The following is a 14481-nucleotide window of genomic DNA, read 5'->3' on the forward strand; positions in this document are numbered from 1 at the left end:
TTATTTTAACATGGAACAGAGATCGGCTTGTGTAATTCGACAATTGCAAAAGCTGATTTCTGTAAGAGCACCTGTCTGACATAACCAGTGGGCCAATCAGATGACTATCTTCACGTAAAGTCCCTGACCAGCTTCCTTTGGGTAATAACCCTGTGGTGGTCAGTGTTTGAGTTGGCGCTTGATCATGGATGGATTCTACCTTGTGGGCTGGACTGGACTTGAGTCTGGCTCACCGGATGGTCTGGCTCTCTCTCTTACACCACCACCACAGAGAACCAGGCCTCTTGCCAGGTGACACAACCCTACAAGTCTTTCCCCATGAACACTGCTACTGATGCTCAGAGACAGACGCCAATGGTGCAAGCCCTTGTGATCAAGTCTGTCCATGTTGAACCCTTGTTGCATGAATTCATGACAGACATGTTGCATTAATTCATGACATTCTTCTGCCATCCATATGTTGTAAAGTTTTGGAATTCCAAGTTGTGCAAGACATTGCGTGAAATAGAATAATAATAGGTAGGCTATATGTTCTGTTAACATCACCTTTCTAGATCTCTTACCTATGCTTATGCATACAAGTATTGATCATTTTGTTTGCAACTCAAGGTCACAAATAGCCTTTATCTTTCATGAGCCTCATTTATGAAATTCAGGAATGAATATCTCTGATTTCAGAAAACTGATGGGTAGGACATTCCTTTGGAATATTTCCTTTGCTTAATTTCTTGTCACCAGATATTGCCCAAGAGAAAATATTGCCTCTTATTGAATCAGCCAAGCAGTGTGTGTGTGTGTGTGTGTGTGTGTGTGTTTGGTGGTTTGTTTTTTTTGGGTGCACAACGAGAGAGAGTGAGAGTGTGAGAGAGCTCCTTTCCCCTGCATTAAAGCAGGACAAAATGTACAGGGCCTACTTCCACTGAAACTAATGATGACGTTGTGAATAACACTGATTATGATGTAAGTGTATAGGCCATCAGAAGCACTCCTCTGGTCAAGGTCTCAGTAATCAGGAGAGGAGGCTTTTGGTGCAACAGATCAATGTGATTGAAATAATAGTGCACACTGATGTCTGTCGAGATTTTTGCCATTAAATCCCACGTCCCGTTGTATATATTTTAAATGTATTCTTATTCTTATTTCTTTACTAGGCCTACCTTGTTTCTCAACACAATTCCTTTCCTTTAATTAATTAGTCGTCTGCAGCTTGGTGAGAGTTGAGAGTAGGCTACAAAGCTGAATTCTACTCCAAACCAAATAACTGCAGTGAAATTATAGGCCTACAGTATTTATCTTACAGTTGGTCAAGCAGATATTGCATATTAAGGGCATTATTGACAGGTGCGTTTTAGGAGAACAGTTTATGATATAAACTATAGCATGTTTGAGTTAACATGTAGGCCCCATAGACTGTGCCCCATATACATACATACATAGCTGTGTGTGCACATAAGCTTAGTATGGGCTAAAACATAAGCCGTCTGATTGGGCACACCTCTAAAACGTCTTCTCGTGGATCGATTGCCATTGGTCAAAACTCGCATCAGTAGCGTTGACAGGCCTCGTCTAAACGAAAGCGCCTTTCCCTATTGGATTATATTGTTGTCTGTCAGTATTGCATGTCAGAAGACTCATTCCTCGGCTGATGTGAGGCCAGTCTAAGCAGCCAATCAAGTAGAGTAATACCGGTGGTGCGCCGTTGCCATGTATCGTTGCGACATGTTCTGGAGGGAGACTATTCAAAAGGACAAAATAGGACACTGAACTTGTGTCACCTTGAAGAACTTCAGTCAGATTCTTATAGTGTAGTGATAATACAATAGCTAGAATGCATTTGCACATCTTTAAGATAAATGCATAGACTATTAAATGCATTAAGTAGACTAGTCTATCATACATGTGCTCTAGCGGTGTCATGTTGAAAGCAACATGTAGTCGTCTTTATAGCTTAAATTCTTTTTTTTTGCACAGAGCATACCTTTTTCATTTCTAACACCATTTCCAAATGTGTTGCCAAGACTAGGCCATTGTATGCTAGTCTATTAGAGTATAGTGCTAGAAATTATTACAAACAGTTACACTGACAAAAATAAAAGTAACAATTCAATCAACCATTATATATCATAATTTATCAAGTAACAGTTTGAAAACAAATATTTTAAGGGTCTATTTTGCTAAGCGGAGGACAGGAGGGAGGGGTTTCGACGCCTCGTGTGTCATCTGGGGGCGGAGACTGAGGGGCTGACTAGATTACCTCCGTGGCTGCAAGGAAGTGGAACATGACAGTGTGCATGACTCTCTAGGTTACTGTCCTGTTGAATACGTCCGTGCGCTCTAGCGTTGTCCCCCTCACAACCCTAAACGTTTTAAAGGACATCTGGTGTAGTCTTGTGCGAAAGTGTCCGCAATGCCGAAAGACATCGACGGGAAGAGCATGGAAATCATGGAGTCGAAGGCGTTGTGGTACCCAGACTCCAAGAAGAACACACAGATGGATCGGTTCAGGTCGCAGGTGAATCGAGATTTCGGGCTTAATCTGGGTAAGTGTGTTAGCTGCTGATGTTACTCCTGCCTCTGACCACTGAGCCAAGTGTTGGATAGCAGTCATTCATAAACATGACTTGTCTAGTATGTGTGTCTGTCTGTCTGGGCTACATGTAGGATCCATAGACAGTAAAGAATCCTCACACAAACTTTCCTGTCTCTCTTTTATGATGTAATCCGTAGACGTGAATTGAAAGCAGCATTATTTTAGTAAGAAGCTTTAGGAGCTCATTCTCTCATAGGTCTACGCTTTGTATTGTGAAGCACTGGAAAAGCTATTCAGTTGGTCGTTTTCATTTGAGTAAGTTAAATAGCTACTGTGAAGAAGACTGAGCTCCAATGGAAGATATCATTTGATTGAGTACAGTAACCCTGTATGAGAAGGCTAGTCTTTCATAGGTTTAGTGTTTTGTCTCCAAAACTTTCCTCACTCAGAAATGACTAGCAGAATATCCTATTTTTTGTTTGCATTGCCAAGTAGCCTACATTTTGAAGTAGACTTAATGTTCAATTTTGTTTTCATGCTTCATTTAATTAATGCGACACAAAGTTATCTTCTGTGATGGTTGTAACGTCTGTTTCATTTGCAGCCAACTATGATGACCTCTACCAGTGGTCCATTCAGAACTACCCAGAGTTTTGGGCAGAGGTGTGGAGGTTTTGTGGGGTAGTCAGCTCAAGGAAGTATGAAGAGGTAGGCCTGCAGTTCCGTTATGTTTCTGATGTGAAATGCGCTGTTGTGTACCCAATGATACAATGAGCGTCCTCATTATGTAGGCTACAGTCAGTGCAGATATTGGGGGTGTGGGGGACCGGACAATGCATGGCCACCTTCACCCCCCTCCACTAACCCTGGGAAAGGAGGGGATTGTTCCTTCCTCAGTCATGCATGCAATCGCAGTGGAGTCCAGCTGAGTTATTCTAGTGTTATCACAACATGTGGCCTACTCCTCCCCTTAGAAATGACATGGCTAAAATATCTACTGTTGTTAATATAACGTGGCCAGATGACGAGGTGTGTGTCTTCACACCTGAGACATTGTTATACTATACAGTACGTCTTCCTGATCTGCTCGTGTGTGTGGTGATGACGGACAAGTAAATCAAGCCGAACCAGTATAACGAATTTGCATTGTAATGCAGTGCCATTGTAGCCCCTGCATATAATATTCTATGTGGTATGCACTGATAGTCAGGAATCCCAGAGAATATGTCACTTCAACAATTAGTCTCTGCTGAAGGTTGACATTGTAGCGAGTGGTTATGTGAGTACTTAAGTAAGTATTTTTCTGTGCAGTGATAGCAACATGAAATAAAATCTGAGGCTGTAAACAAGATGGCTGGTTCATTTAGCTCTCTCATGATTACATTACTCACACATAGTCATGTGCAAAATAATATTTGTCTTGCCACACCTTTGACCGAACAGGAGCCGAGAAGGAAGTTGTATAGTAATGGACTATGCACAGGATTATCGACTGTTTGATTTATATACAGGTTGGCACAGATACATTCTTACGTCATTTTCTTACATGTCAATTTGACCCAAAACTGAAGTCCGGTTCCTCAGAGTAAACAACTACGTTGCCCTAAAGACAGGATTGGTCAGTTCGTATAACATTCATATGACATTGATTATTTTGAATAAAAGACTGATCATTTGTCCCCTCTGTGTGCCTGTTTTTGCCCAGGTCATCGACGTGTCAAAGAGGATATCAGAGGTGCCTGAGTGGTTTATAGGCAGTCGACTGAATTACGCTGAAAACCTCCTCAAACACAAGGACCAGGATAAAGTGGCTCTATATGCTACCAGTGAGTTCAGCTTTTTAGTTCAGTTTTGATCTCAGTTGCCATGGCGTGATGTGCCAATGGAATGCCTTAATGAAGTAGAGGTCAAGCAGCTCAGATCAGTGCTCTTACTTGAGGGTCATCATCTCCCATGGTCAGTCAACATATCAGTTTGATAATGCTGGTTTAGGTTCCTTAACCCCTACTCATTATGGTCTGATTACTTTATATATAAACTAAAATGGTGTGGTGAAGCAATATACAAATAAAATGTCATAATATCTGAGACATACCTACCGTAATTTCCCGACTATAAGCCGCGGCTCATACATTGATTTTGCCAAATTTCTTACACTATGAGGTTAATACACAGGGGCAATTAATATGGTGTTAATATAGTTTTGTTTCTTTTAACTTGCATAAAACACTGTCCTGCGGCTTATACACAATGCGGCTTATATGCGGGAAATTACTGTACAGGCCTATTATCAATATGTGGTGTCTGCTTGTGTTGTCAGGGTGGTTAGTGTACCCTAACGAGTCCCTCTCATATTTTAATGGTTCACCATCTTATTATGAGAATATTTTCCATCTGGGGTCCAAGGCTCATACGTATTGGTAGGCTCATACCTGTCTGCGTTCTTATCTCTTAGATTGCGTTGTGTCCTGGAAAGCGTTCGTAGGCTGCCATTAAGGTGGTTATCTTGTATGGATAATACCTCTGTTTACCTTAAGCATGCCAAGGTCCTGCTCTTAAAAATAGCAACACAAGGCTACGTCTCCTCCCCCAAAGATAGAATCAGTCCGGTTTGGGCTGACGTTAAATTAAATCAATACCCTGGCTCTTTAATTTGATTTGTTGCCGCAGTGTTTTGTCCATGACGTTCCTCCTGTGATTTCTCATATCTTAATGGATGGGCTGCCCCGTCCAGCTGATGCGGTTAGCGAGCTCCTCGCGGCCCACTTTAATTACGAGAGTGCCATTGATCAGGGAGGCTGCAAGGCATCAGCACAGGAGCCAAGGCAGGCGGAGATGATCCGATGCCCTCTCTCTCTCTCTCTCTCTCTCTCTCTCTCTCTCTCTCTCTCTCTCCATCTCTCTCCCTCTCTCTCTCTCTCTCTCTCTCTCCATCTCTCTCTCCATCTCTCTCTCTCCATCTCTCTCTCCCTCTCTCTCTCCATCTCTCTCTCTCCATCTCTCCATCTCTCTCTCTTCATCTATCTCTTTCTATATCTCACCATTAGGAAGGAAGAGATATGAAAGATGAGCACTGTGAACCCTGTGTGTGGAGTGGAGGGTGACTTGCACACGTAGGTTCAGATGGGCTGAAGAGCAATGGGGGAAATGGACTTATAGATTCTCATACTATTTGAAAGCAATTTCTTTTTTTCCAGTGATGGTCATGAGTTTGAGTGTGTGTCATACCTCAGAAGTGGCATGCACACAGAATTGTAACCGCAAAGACACATATACCTGTTTAACTAAGACATATGTATAGTACATGTAAACAAAGATAGCTCATTGAACAAAAACAAAATAGAAAAAGAAACATGAGGACTAATAAAAGTCCCAGGTTGAATACATTGGGTTGTCACAGATGCATATATACTGTATGTGTAGATTTTTCTCTTCTGTCTTCTACAGTATCTTGTGAAGATGAATTAAGTCGTGCTGAGTTATAGCATCTTTATTTGGTTTCATCACACTGAACAAATGTATGGTAGTTTTCCATTGTGAACATGAACAGTAACCCCTCTCTCTCTCCCTCCATCATTCTCTCTGTATGTGTTTCTCTCCCTTCTTTATTTTTCAGCGGAGGCAAGCGAAGACATCACCAAGGTGACGTTTGGCGAGCTGAGGAGCCAAGTGGCGCTGTTCGCCGCCGCCATGAGGAAGATGGGCGTGCGGACGGGAGACAGGGTCGTGGGTGAGTCTCTCCTCGAGCGCTCTCGTCCGAGGGTCAGGGGGGGTCAGTGGAGATATGACAGCCGCCACGGGACGAGCTGTCTGCCGGAGAGATGCCGGGGGGGTTGAGGGCGCACCGCACCGCACCGCTCCTCTCCCGGTGACGGACTCGAGCTGGTCCGGGCCTCGGGGGGTGCCGAGGGAGAGCTGGGACAGATCTGGCATTTCTGTCTCATCTTCAGACTCTGAGGGCAGATCCTCAGGGCAGTGCAAGAGCAGTTACCTCTCTACGCAAAAACACATGATTCTGAGTCAGTCGGCAGAGCAGTTGTAAAATAATCTGAGTCACTTTTGAGATAGTACGCTGATTATTGCTGTGTATCTAATCAAAACACAGCTGTGAGTCAGCCTGTAAAACGTGGCAAATGATTATCCAGATTGTTTTGACATAATTTGCTAATCATATCCGCATTCCATATGTTGTGTCTAGCAATGCTGGTTTCCTTGTCACAAAAAAAACTCAAATTACATCTTGGCTCCCTGATTGGTGTCGGCAGACTTGACTGGCCCACATCTACGCTGTGATTGGTCAGGCTAGGCCAAGCCCCCCTGGTCCTTTTGGCCTGTCTGTTGGAATCCCACAGTGGGCAGTCTCTGTGTGAATGTATGGGGCCCTGTGTTGGTGAGCTCCCCACAGCCACTGAATGTGCCTATTGGAACAGAACACAGCCCGCTCTATTCAGGCCTATGTTAATACGGCCTTGGCCTCTCAGATAGAACTTAGAGCCTTGAGAAACTCAATCTTGCTCAAACATTGTTTCACTTTTCTTGCATTTTGTTACTGTACCTGTGTTGTGATTATATCGAACGGATTTATTAGAGCTCCAGAATCGATTAATCGTATTATTGCTCACGGTCACAGTTACAGGTTTATGTCTGTTAATATCTGTGTCTGTGTATGGGTATGTGTGTGTGTGTGTGTGTGTGTGTGTGGCTCTGAGTGAGTATGGTGTTCTGAGGCTGTGCTATATGACCAAAATCTCGATAGAAATCTTGATATTTCATATTCCGATAGCATATTAGAATGAATCTGTCATTTGAATGTATAGTTTCTTATAAAAGCCTAAAATGCAAAGAGAATCCCACAGATTTGAATATACAAAGAGGAGCAATGACCAGTCAGGAAAGCTTGGCTGTCAATTGTTCACTATTCCACCCAAATCCATAAGGAAATCAGGTAGCATCACGATGCACAACGAGGGTCAATCACAGAACGTCAATCTGCTGTTATTGTAATGAAAGTCTGTAGTGATGTAGGCTTGTTAGGAAGGAGGAATAATCACAATATATGATAAACAATACACTATGGCACAGCTCTAGACTGTGTGTGTGTGTGTGTGTGTGTGTGTGTGTGTGTGCGTGTGTGTCTGTGTGTTTGTGTGTTTGTGTGTGTGCTTGGGGGTGGAGGTGTATGTCGTCCTAAGAAAAGCCATGTTGGATACTAAAGTGTGTCTAACTTTATTATCTTGAACGGTGAGCAGCTTCCTTGATGATGTCATTGGGTGGGATCTGGGAGACTGCGTCTGGACCAAAGTGACTCACACGCTCCCCCCTAATGGAGAGGAGGATTTTTATTGGCCACTCGCCCCTTCACAATGGCCCCATCAGAGTAATAAGAAGGGAGAGTTAAGAGCCAAATCCCTCTTATGTAAATTATTCCCATCAGTCTGTCCTTACAGTATGTCTTCTTTAATTCATTCAGTCTTTTTTTTACGTTACTCTTTGACTCTACACTCTCTGCCTTTTCATTTCTCTCGGTCTTCTTGTGAGTAATGCTCGTATTTATATAGCCAGAAATTGAAACTGATTTGGCGTGGACTTTCCTACGTTGAAGCCTCATTTCTGAGGTGTATTGATGCTCCAGTGAGCTCCAGTGTTTACCTGTTAAAACGATTGAGGATGTTGTCGTGAAGCCAATGGAGCCGTGCCGGCAATGTGTCAATTTTAGACGTCACGGTGCCGGCAGGACAGCACATCAGTCCGGATTTACGTTCTGTCACAGGGATCCATAAATTGGCCTGGTCCCTCCTCTCTCGCTCTCTTTCTGGTGTGTGTGTGTGTGTGTGTGTAGTGTGTGTGTGTGTAGTGTGTGTGTGTGTGTAGTGTGTGTGTGTGTAGTGTGTGTGTGTGTGTGTGTGTGTGTGTGTGTGATTCACAACGCATGGTCTGTGTGTGTGTATATAGGAGTGTATATGGGTGTGTGTGTGTGTGTGTGTGGTGTGTGTGATTCACGACGCATGGTCTGTGTGTGTGTATATAGGAGTGTATATGGGTGTGTGTGTGTGTGTGTGTGTGAGTGTGTGTAATTGACGACGCGGAAGAGAGTTTGGTGTGTGTGTGTGGAATTGACGACATGGGCGCGGGAGAGAGTTGGGTGGCTATGTGTGTCTGTGTGGGTGTGTGTGTGTGTGTGTGTGTGTGTGTGTGTGTGGAATTGACGACATGGGCGCGGGAGAGAGTTGGGTGGGGGGTGCTATTGGAAATGTGAGCCGTTGCCGTGTGGCCTTGGCTCCGCTGCTTGATTAAGTGGGATCTGTCCCCAAGGGGGCGGCGGAGAATATACAGTGAGGAGAAAATGTATTTGATACCATGCTAAAGTTGCCTAAAAAGAGGAATATAAAATCGTCATTTGACAATTGATCTTAATGTCTTAATTCAAAAATTGAGTAAAAATAAAACCGCTAAGTACGCCAATTTTCTTTGTGATGGAAGAATGTTTCGTAAATAAATAAATGTTCTTCCTAAATGCTAGGGGGAAGTAAGTATTTGACCCCCAATGTAACCCTATGGGAATTCAACACATAGGGTTAACATAGGGGCGGGCAGATTTTTATTTTTTAAGGCCAGCTATTTTATGGATTCAGGATATTATGCATCCTGATAAAGTTCCCTTGGCCGTTGGAATTAAGATAGCCCCACATCATTACATACAGTGCCTATAGAAAGTCATCATACCCTTTTGAAATAGTTACTTTTTTTGTCTTACAGCCTGAAATCAAAACCCATTTAAAAAAAAATCTTTTCCAGTTTTATTAACAAATTTAGCTGTACAACATCAAAATAATGAAAAAAAAGTAAACAGTTCTGAAAATTAATAAAAAATTAAAAACTAGAATAAAAGGGTTGGAAAAGTCATCATACCCCTGACTTAATACTTTGTAAAGCTCCCTTTTGCTTTCATTACAGCCATCAATCTGTTTGGATATGTCTCCATTATAGCTTTGCACACCTAGATAGGGGAATATTTGCCCAATTTTCCGTACAGAAATGTTAAACTTTAGTCAAATTCTGTAGGGAATGGCGATGGACTGCTATCTTCAAGTCAATCCACATATTTTCTATAGGATTTAAGTCAGGGCTCTGACTTTGCCACTCAAGGATATTCACCATCCTATCCTTAAGCCACTGCTTTGTTCTTTTGGCAGTATGTTTAGGATTATTGTCGTGTTGGAAGGCGAATGACCTCCCCATCCTCAGCTGTCTAGGAGAGGGACGCAGGTTTTCCTTAAGAATGTGGGTGTACTTGGCAGCATCCATTTTCCCTTCTATCCTGACCAATTGCCCAGTTCCCGCTGAAAAGAAACATCCCCACAACATAATGTTGCCCCCACCATGCTTCACACTAGGTATGGTGTGTTTTGGGTGGTGTACTGTGTTGGTTTTCGCCAAACATTGCGCTTGGAGTTCAGTGCAAAAACACATCTGGAATATTCTGCTACCATATGGAAAAAGCTTATATGGTCAGATGAGACTAAGATCGAACTTTTTGGAGACTAAGATTGAAGTTTTTGGACTGAGCTCCAGGCGCTAACCAAACACAGTATACACACCCAAACACACCCAAAACAAACCATACCTACTTCGAAGCATGGTGGGGGCAACATTATGTTTTGGGGATGTTTCTCTTCAGCGGGGACTGGGCAATTGGTCAGGATAGAAGGGAAAATGGATGCTGCCAAGTACACCAAAATTCTTGAGGAAAACCTGCGTCCCTCTCCTAAACAGCTGAGGATGGGGAGGTCATTCGCCTTCCAACACGACAAAAATCCTAAACATACTGCCAAAAGAACAAAGCAGTGGCTTAAGGATAGGATGGTGAATATCCTTGAGTGGCAAAGTCAGAGCCCTGACTTAAATCCTATAGAAAATATGTGGATTGACTTGAAGAGAGCAGTCCATCGCCATTCCCTACAGAATTTGACTAAATTTTAACAATTCTGCACGGAAAATTGGGCAAATATTCCCCTATCTAGGTGTGCAAAGCTATAATAGAGACATATCCAAACAGATTGATGGCTGTAATGAAAGCAAAAGGAAGCTTGACAAAGTATTAAGTCAGGGGTATGATGACTTTTCCAACCCTGCTATTCTAGCTTTTAATTTTTTATTAATTTTCAGAACTGTTTACTTTTTTTTCATTATTTTGATGTTGTACAGCTACATTTGTAAATAAAACTGGAAAAGATTTTTTTTAAAATGGGTTTTGATTTCAGGCTGTAAGACAAAAAAAGTAACTATTTCAAAAGGGTATGATAACTTTCTATAGGCACTGTACCTTTCACCATAGCTAGAGATTGGCATGGTGCTTTTTCCAGTAGGCCTATTAGCCTGTTTGATGCTCATTGAGCTCAATGCAAATCAAACAGGCTAATAGGCCTACTGGAAAAAGCACCATGCCAATCTCTAGCTATGGTGAAGGGTATGTGATGATGTGGGGCTATTTTAATTTCAAAGGCCAAGGGAAATTTATCGGGATGCATAATATCCTAGATCCATGAAATAGCTGGCCTTTAAAAATAAAAATCTGCCTGCCCCTATGTTAACCCTATGTGTTAAATTCCCATAGGGTTACATAGGGGGTCAAATACTTCCTTCCCCTAGCATTTAAGGAAAACATTTATCTATTTACGATACATTCTTCAATCACAAAGAAAATTGGTGTCCTTGGCGGTTTGATTTGTACTAATTTTTTGAGTTAAGGCATTAAGATCAATTGTCAAATGATGATTTTATATTCCTGTTTTAGCAGGGTATCAAATACATGTGCTCCTCACTGTATAGCCACTTTAAAAATTAAGAGCGGCCATCTTTATGAATGTAGTCCGGCCGCCTAATGGAAGTTGGCCATTACGCTTCTGGCCAGCGCTGTGGGTTCTGTCCGCCCCCGTAGAACAGAACAGGAGCGGTTATGAGAAGGTGACCGGCGACGGATGAGTCATTTTCATACGTCGCCTTGTTGCCCACCTTGTTGTCTCGTCGTCTCAAAATAGCCTGTCGCTTTTAAGGATGTTTGTGAGAAAAGGAGGAAAAAGGGTACGGTGTGTTTTTATGTCATAAAAGGCCAAAGACCACACTGTAGAAGACAATCAAGACAGCTCAGAGCTGGAGGAAACCAGCCCTGTCACGACGACACCGTACCTTCTGTGGAAAAGACTTTAAAAAAAGAGATAACAAGATAACCGTGCGTTTGAGAGTAAGTCGGAACCCAGAGCCCAATCATTCGTTGTTGTTATCAAGCGTTCTTTATATCTTGTGTCTTTCCTTACACATGGAGGATACCGGAGAACTAGAGGGCAATAGTCATGCTTAGGGCAATATCCTACTATATTCCAGAGGGCAATAGTCATCCTTAGGGCAATATCAGACTATACTAGAGGGCATTAGTCATGCTTAGGGCAGTATCATACAGAGGGCAATGGTCATCCTTAGGGCAATATCATACCAGAGGGTAATAGTCATTCTTTGGGCAATATCATACTAAATACTAGAGTAGTTGTTATCCTTAATGTGATAAGTGTAGTTGTACGGCTAAATACAGTCCCTTCTTAAGATGAAGACTGTAACACGTCTAGCTGGAATAGTGCTGATGGTGGTGGTCGTGACTCCCCTAGTGTCATATCTGTCCTGTCAGCAGCGGACATGCTAAGTGAAGCCTGCTGGAGCTTATTGGAGATGCATGCTGGGGACGTGTTGCTGAGTTCCTGTATGGATTGAGTCGCTCAGTGGAGGACATAACGGGTTTGTCCTCGTGTGTTTGTCTCTGAACCGGTTAGGAGATTACCAGGTCACTGGGTCACGGTGAGGCCTAGCCTTAGCTGCCCTGTCTTAGGGAGCCAGTGTGTGTGCACATTAGACACACTAGTCTGGCTCAATACAGAGTACATACACAGATTGCAAGTATGCATACTATACAGAGATACAGTGAGTACCAGTATGCACACTTTTGTGGCCAATTTCCTGTGCAAGGACTTACGCCTAGTTCTAGACTAAAAGCATTTTTTAGTGTTTATTTTCATTTTAGTCTTGGACTAGGCTACATCATAGTACAGATAACTGCTCCTATATGTTTTTTAAGGACAAGAACATTATGCACTGTCATTTCTCTCTGTCTTCTTGTGCGTAATACCTTATTTGTATAACCAGATATTGGTTTAAAATTTCAGAAACTTTCCTACTTTGAAGCCTAATTTCTGAGCTATATGGATGTTAAGAGTTCATACTTACCTGTTACACATACTCAAATAAACATTGTAGCATGAATGTTTTCATACTCATGAGGGCTTTAAGAGTTGTTGTTGTGCGTGGGCTTGTGTATGCTCTAGCGATGAGTTCCTGCTGCTCTCGTCACTTACCACTCCCTCTGAGGGCTATATCTGATAGTCAAAGTATAATCTTTCCGTTGAGCTACTGTTGCTTAAACTTCACTTCCTCTCTCTCTCTCTCTCTCTTGCGCCCCCTCTCTGTCTTTCTCTCCCTCCCTCTCTATATCTCTCTCTCTCTCTCTCCTATCTACCTGTTCTCTCTCTCCTCCAGGTTACCTGCCCAATGGAGTCCATGCTATAGAGGCCATGCTTGCTGCCGCCAGTATAGGAGCCATCTGGAGCTCCACGTCCGTAGACTTTGGAGTGAATGTAAGGCCCGAGAGTCAGCCTTGTTACAGGGGAAGTGTGGGGTCAAGTGGGGTCAACACATAGTGATTAGTGTATTGTCTTAATTAAAGAGGAACGGTGCAGGTTTGGCGATTTCTTCGCTGTGTTCTCGTTTCACGCTTGCAAGTTTCTCCCACAGCTTTAGCTTGTACATTTTACAACACTACTCAAACGTTCAGTCTGCCTTAGGGTCAGCCTTGTTGGAGGGGCAGGGTGGTGAGGGGCCAGTAGGATGGAGTGTGGGGTGAAGTGCGGTCAACACCTAGTGATTAGTGTATTGTCTTATGGCCTGTACAGACTACACGATTTCAGCCCGATTTTGCCACGATTGTGTCGTGGCCGACAAATTTCCATTGTCGTGTCCGAATATTCAATGTCGGGAACGACACTCGGAGGAGGAAGTGTCTTGTAATGTGGCGTATTCAGCGACCCACAATTTATTGTCTGCGACATTCCACAATGTTACGACCAAAAGTCTAGCATGTCATAATTTTTGGGGAATCTCCTATGACTCCCGTGTCGACACTGACACTGTAACGACATGTGACAAGAAGGCTACGATAGACGATCTTGTAATGTGGCCAGTCTTACGACCAAGACGCGGCAATATTTTGTGGTTCTCTGATTGCCTAGTCTGACATGGCCAATCGTATAAGATAATTGTGACAGACACAAAATTGTGCGTCTGTACAGGCCATTAATTAAGGTGCGTTGGACGACTGCATAGACATAAGTACGCGTCTGTGTGTGCAGATGCTCGAAATGTATGTGTACATACAAAGCACACAAATACACGCGCTTTATAGACACATTTATGCACACACAGTCTCTCTTTAATCTTATGGATATAAATGCAGTAAATTAACAACTAGATGTAAAATGGATGCAGGCCCACGGTTTTCTGCATGAGAATGCATGGTGTTCATGTCCATGCTCTTGTCCATTCAGACCGTGTCTATGCACACACACGCACACACATGCACACACACACAGACATACATACACACACACACACATGCAAGCGCATGCAAGACGGGCTCTTATTCTATACAGAAAGACCCTGAGGCTCTGTAGCTGCTCTGTAAATAGGACAGCTTGCATTGTTACCTGTTACCGCATGAGTGGCTATCCAGGGCCTGTGTTGTACACAGCTTATACTGCCACCCTGTGGACATATTAGAGAACTGCACCATGCACAAAATCTCCTCTAGGGTGAGGTCTTCCTGTGTTGTTAGCAGGTTTGATTTGAACAGA

At 43.0% G+C, this 14481-nt stretch overlaps 1 protein-coding gene across 1 annotated transcript in view; it reads left to right on the top strand.

Moving 5' to 3' along the window:
* Positions 1-1857: 1857 nt before the first annotated feature.
* aacs (acetoacetyl-CoA synthetase) overlaps positions 1858-14481 on the top strand; it is a 38744-nt gene continuing 26120 nt past the window's right edge. Inside the window, exons 1-5 of the mRNA XM_062542754.1 lie at positions 1858-2540; positions 3135-3238; positions 4236-4356; positions 6147-6260; positions 13112-13209. Of these exons, the coding sequence (XP_062398738.1) occupies positions 2408-2540; positions 3135-3238; positions 4236-4356; positions 6147-6260; positions 13112-13209 (570 nt within the window). The 5' untranslated portion in view covers positions 1858-2407. The remainder of the gene's footprint in view (positions 2541-3134; positions 3239-4235; positions 4357-6146; positions 6261-13111; positions 13210-14481) is intronic.

The sequence above is a fragment of the Sardina pilchardus genome, chromosome 8, assembly GCF_963854185.1.
Source record: "Sardina pilchardus chromosome 8, fSarPil1.1, whole genome shotgun sequence".
Taxonomy (NCBI): Eukaryota; Metazoa; Chordata; class Actinopteri; order Clupeiformes; family Clupeidae; genus Sardina; species Sardina pilchardus.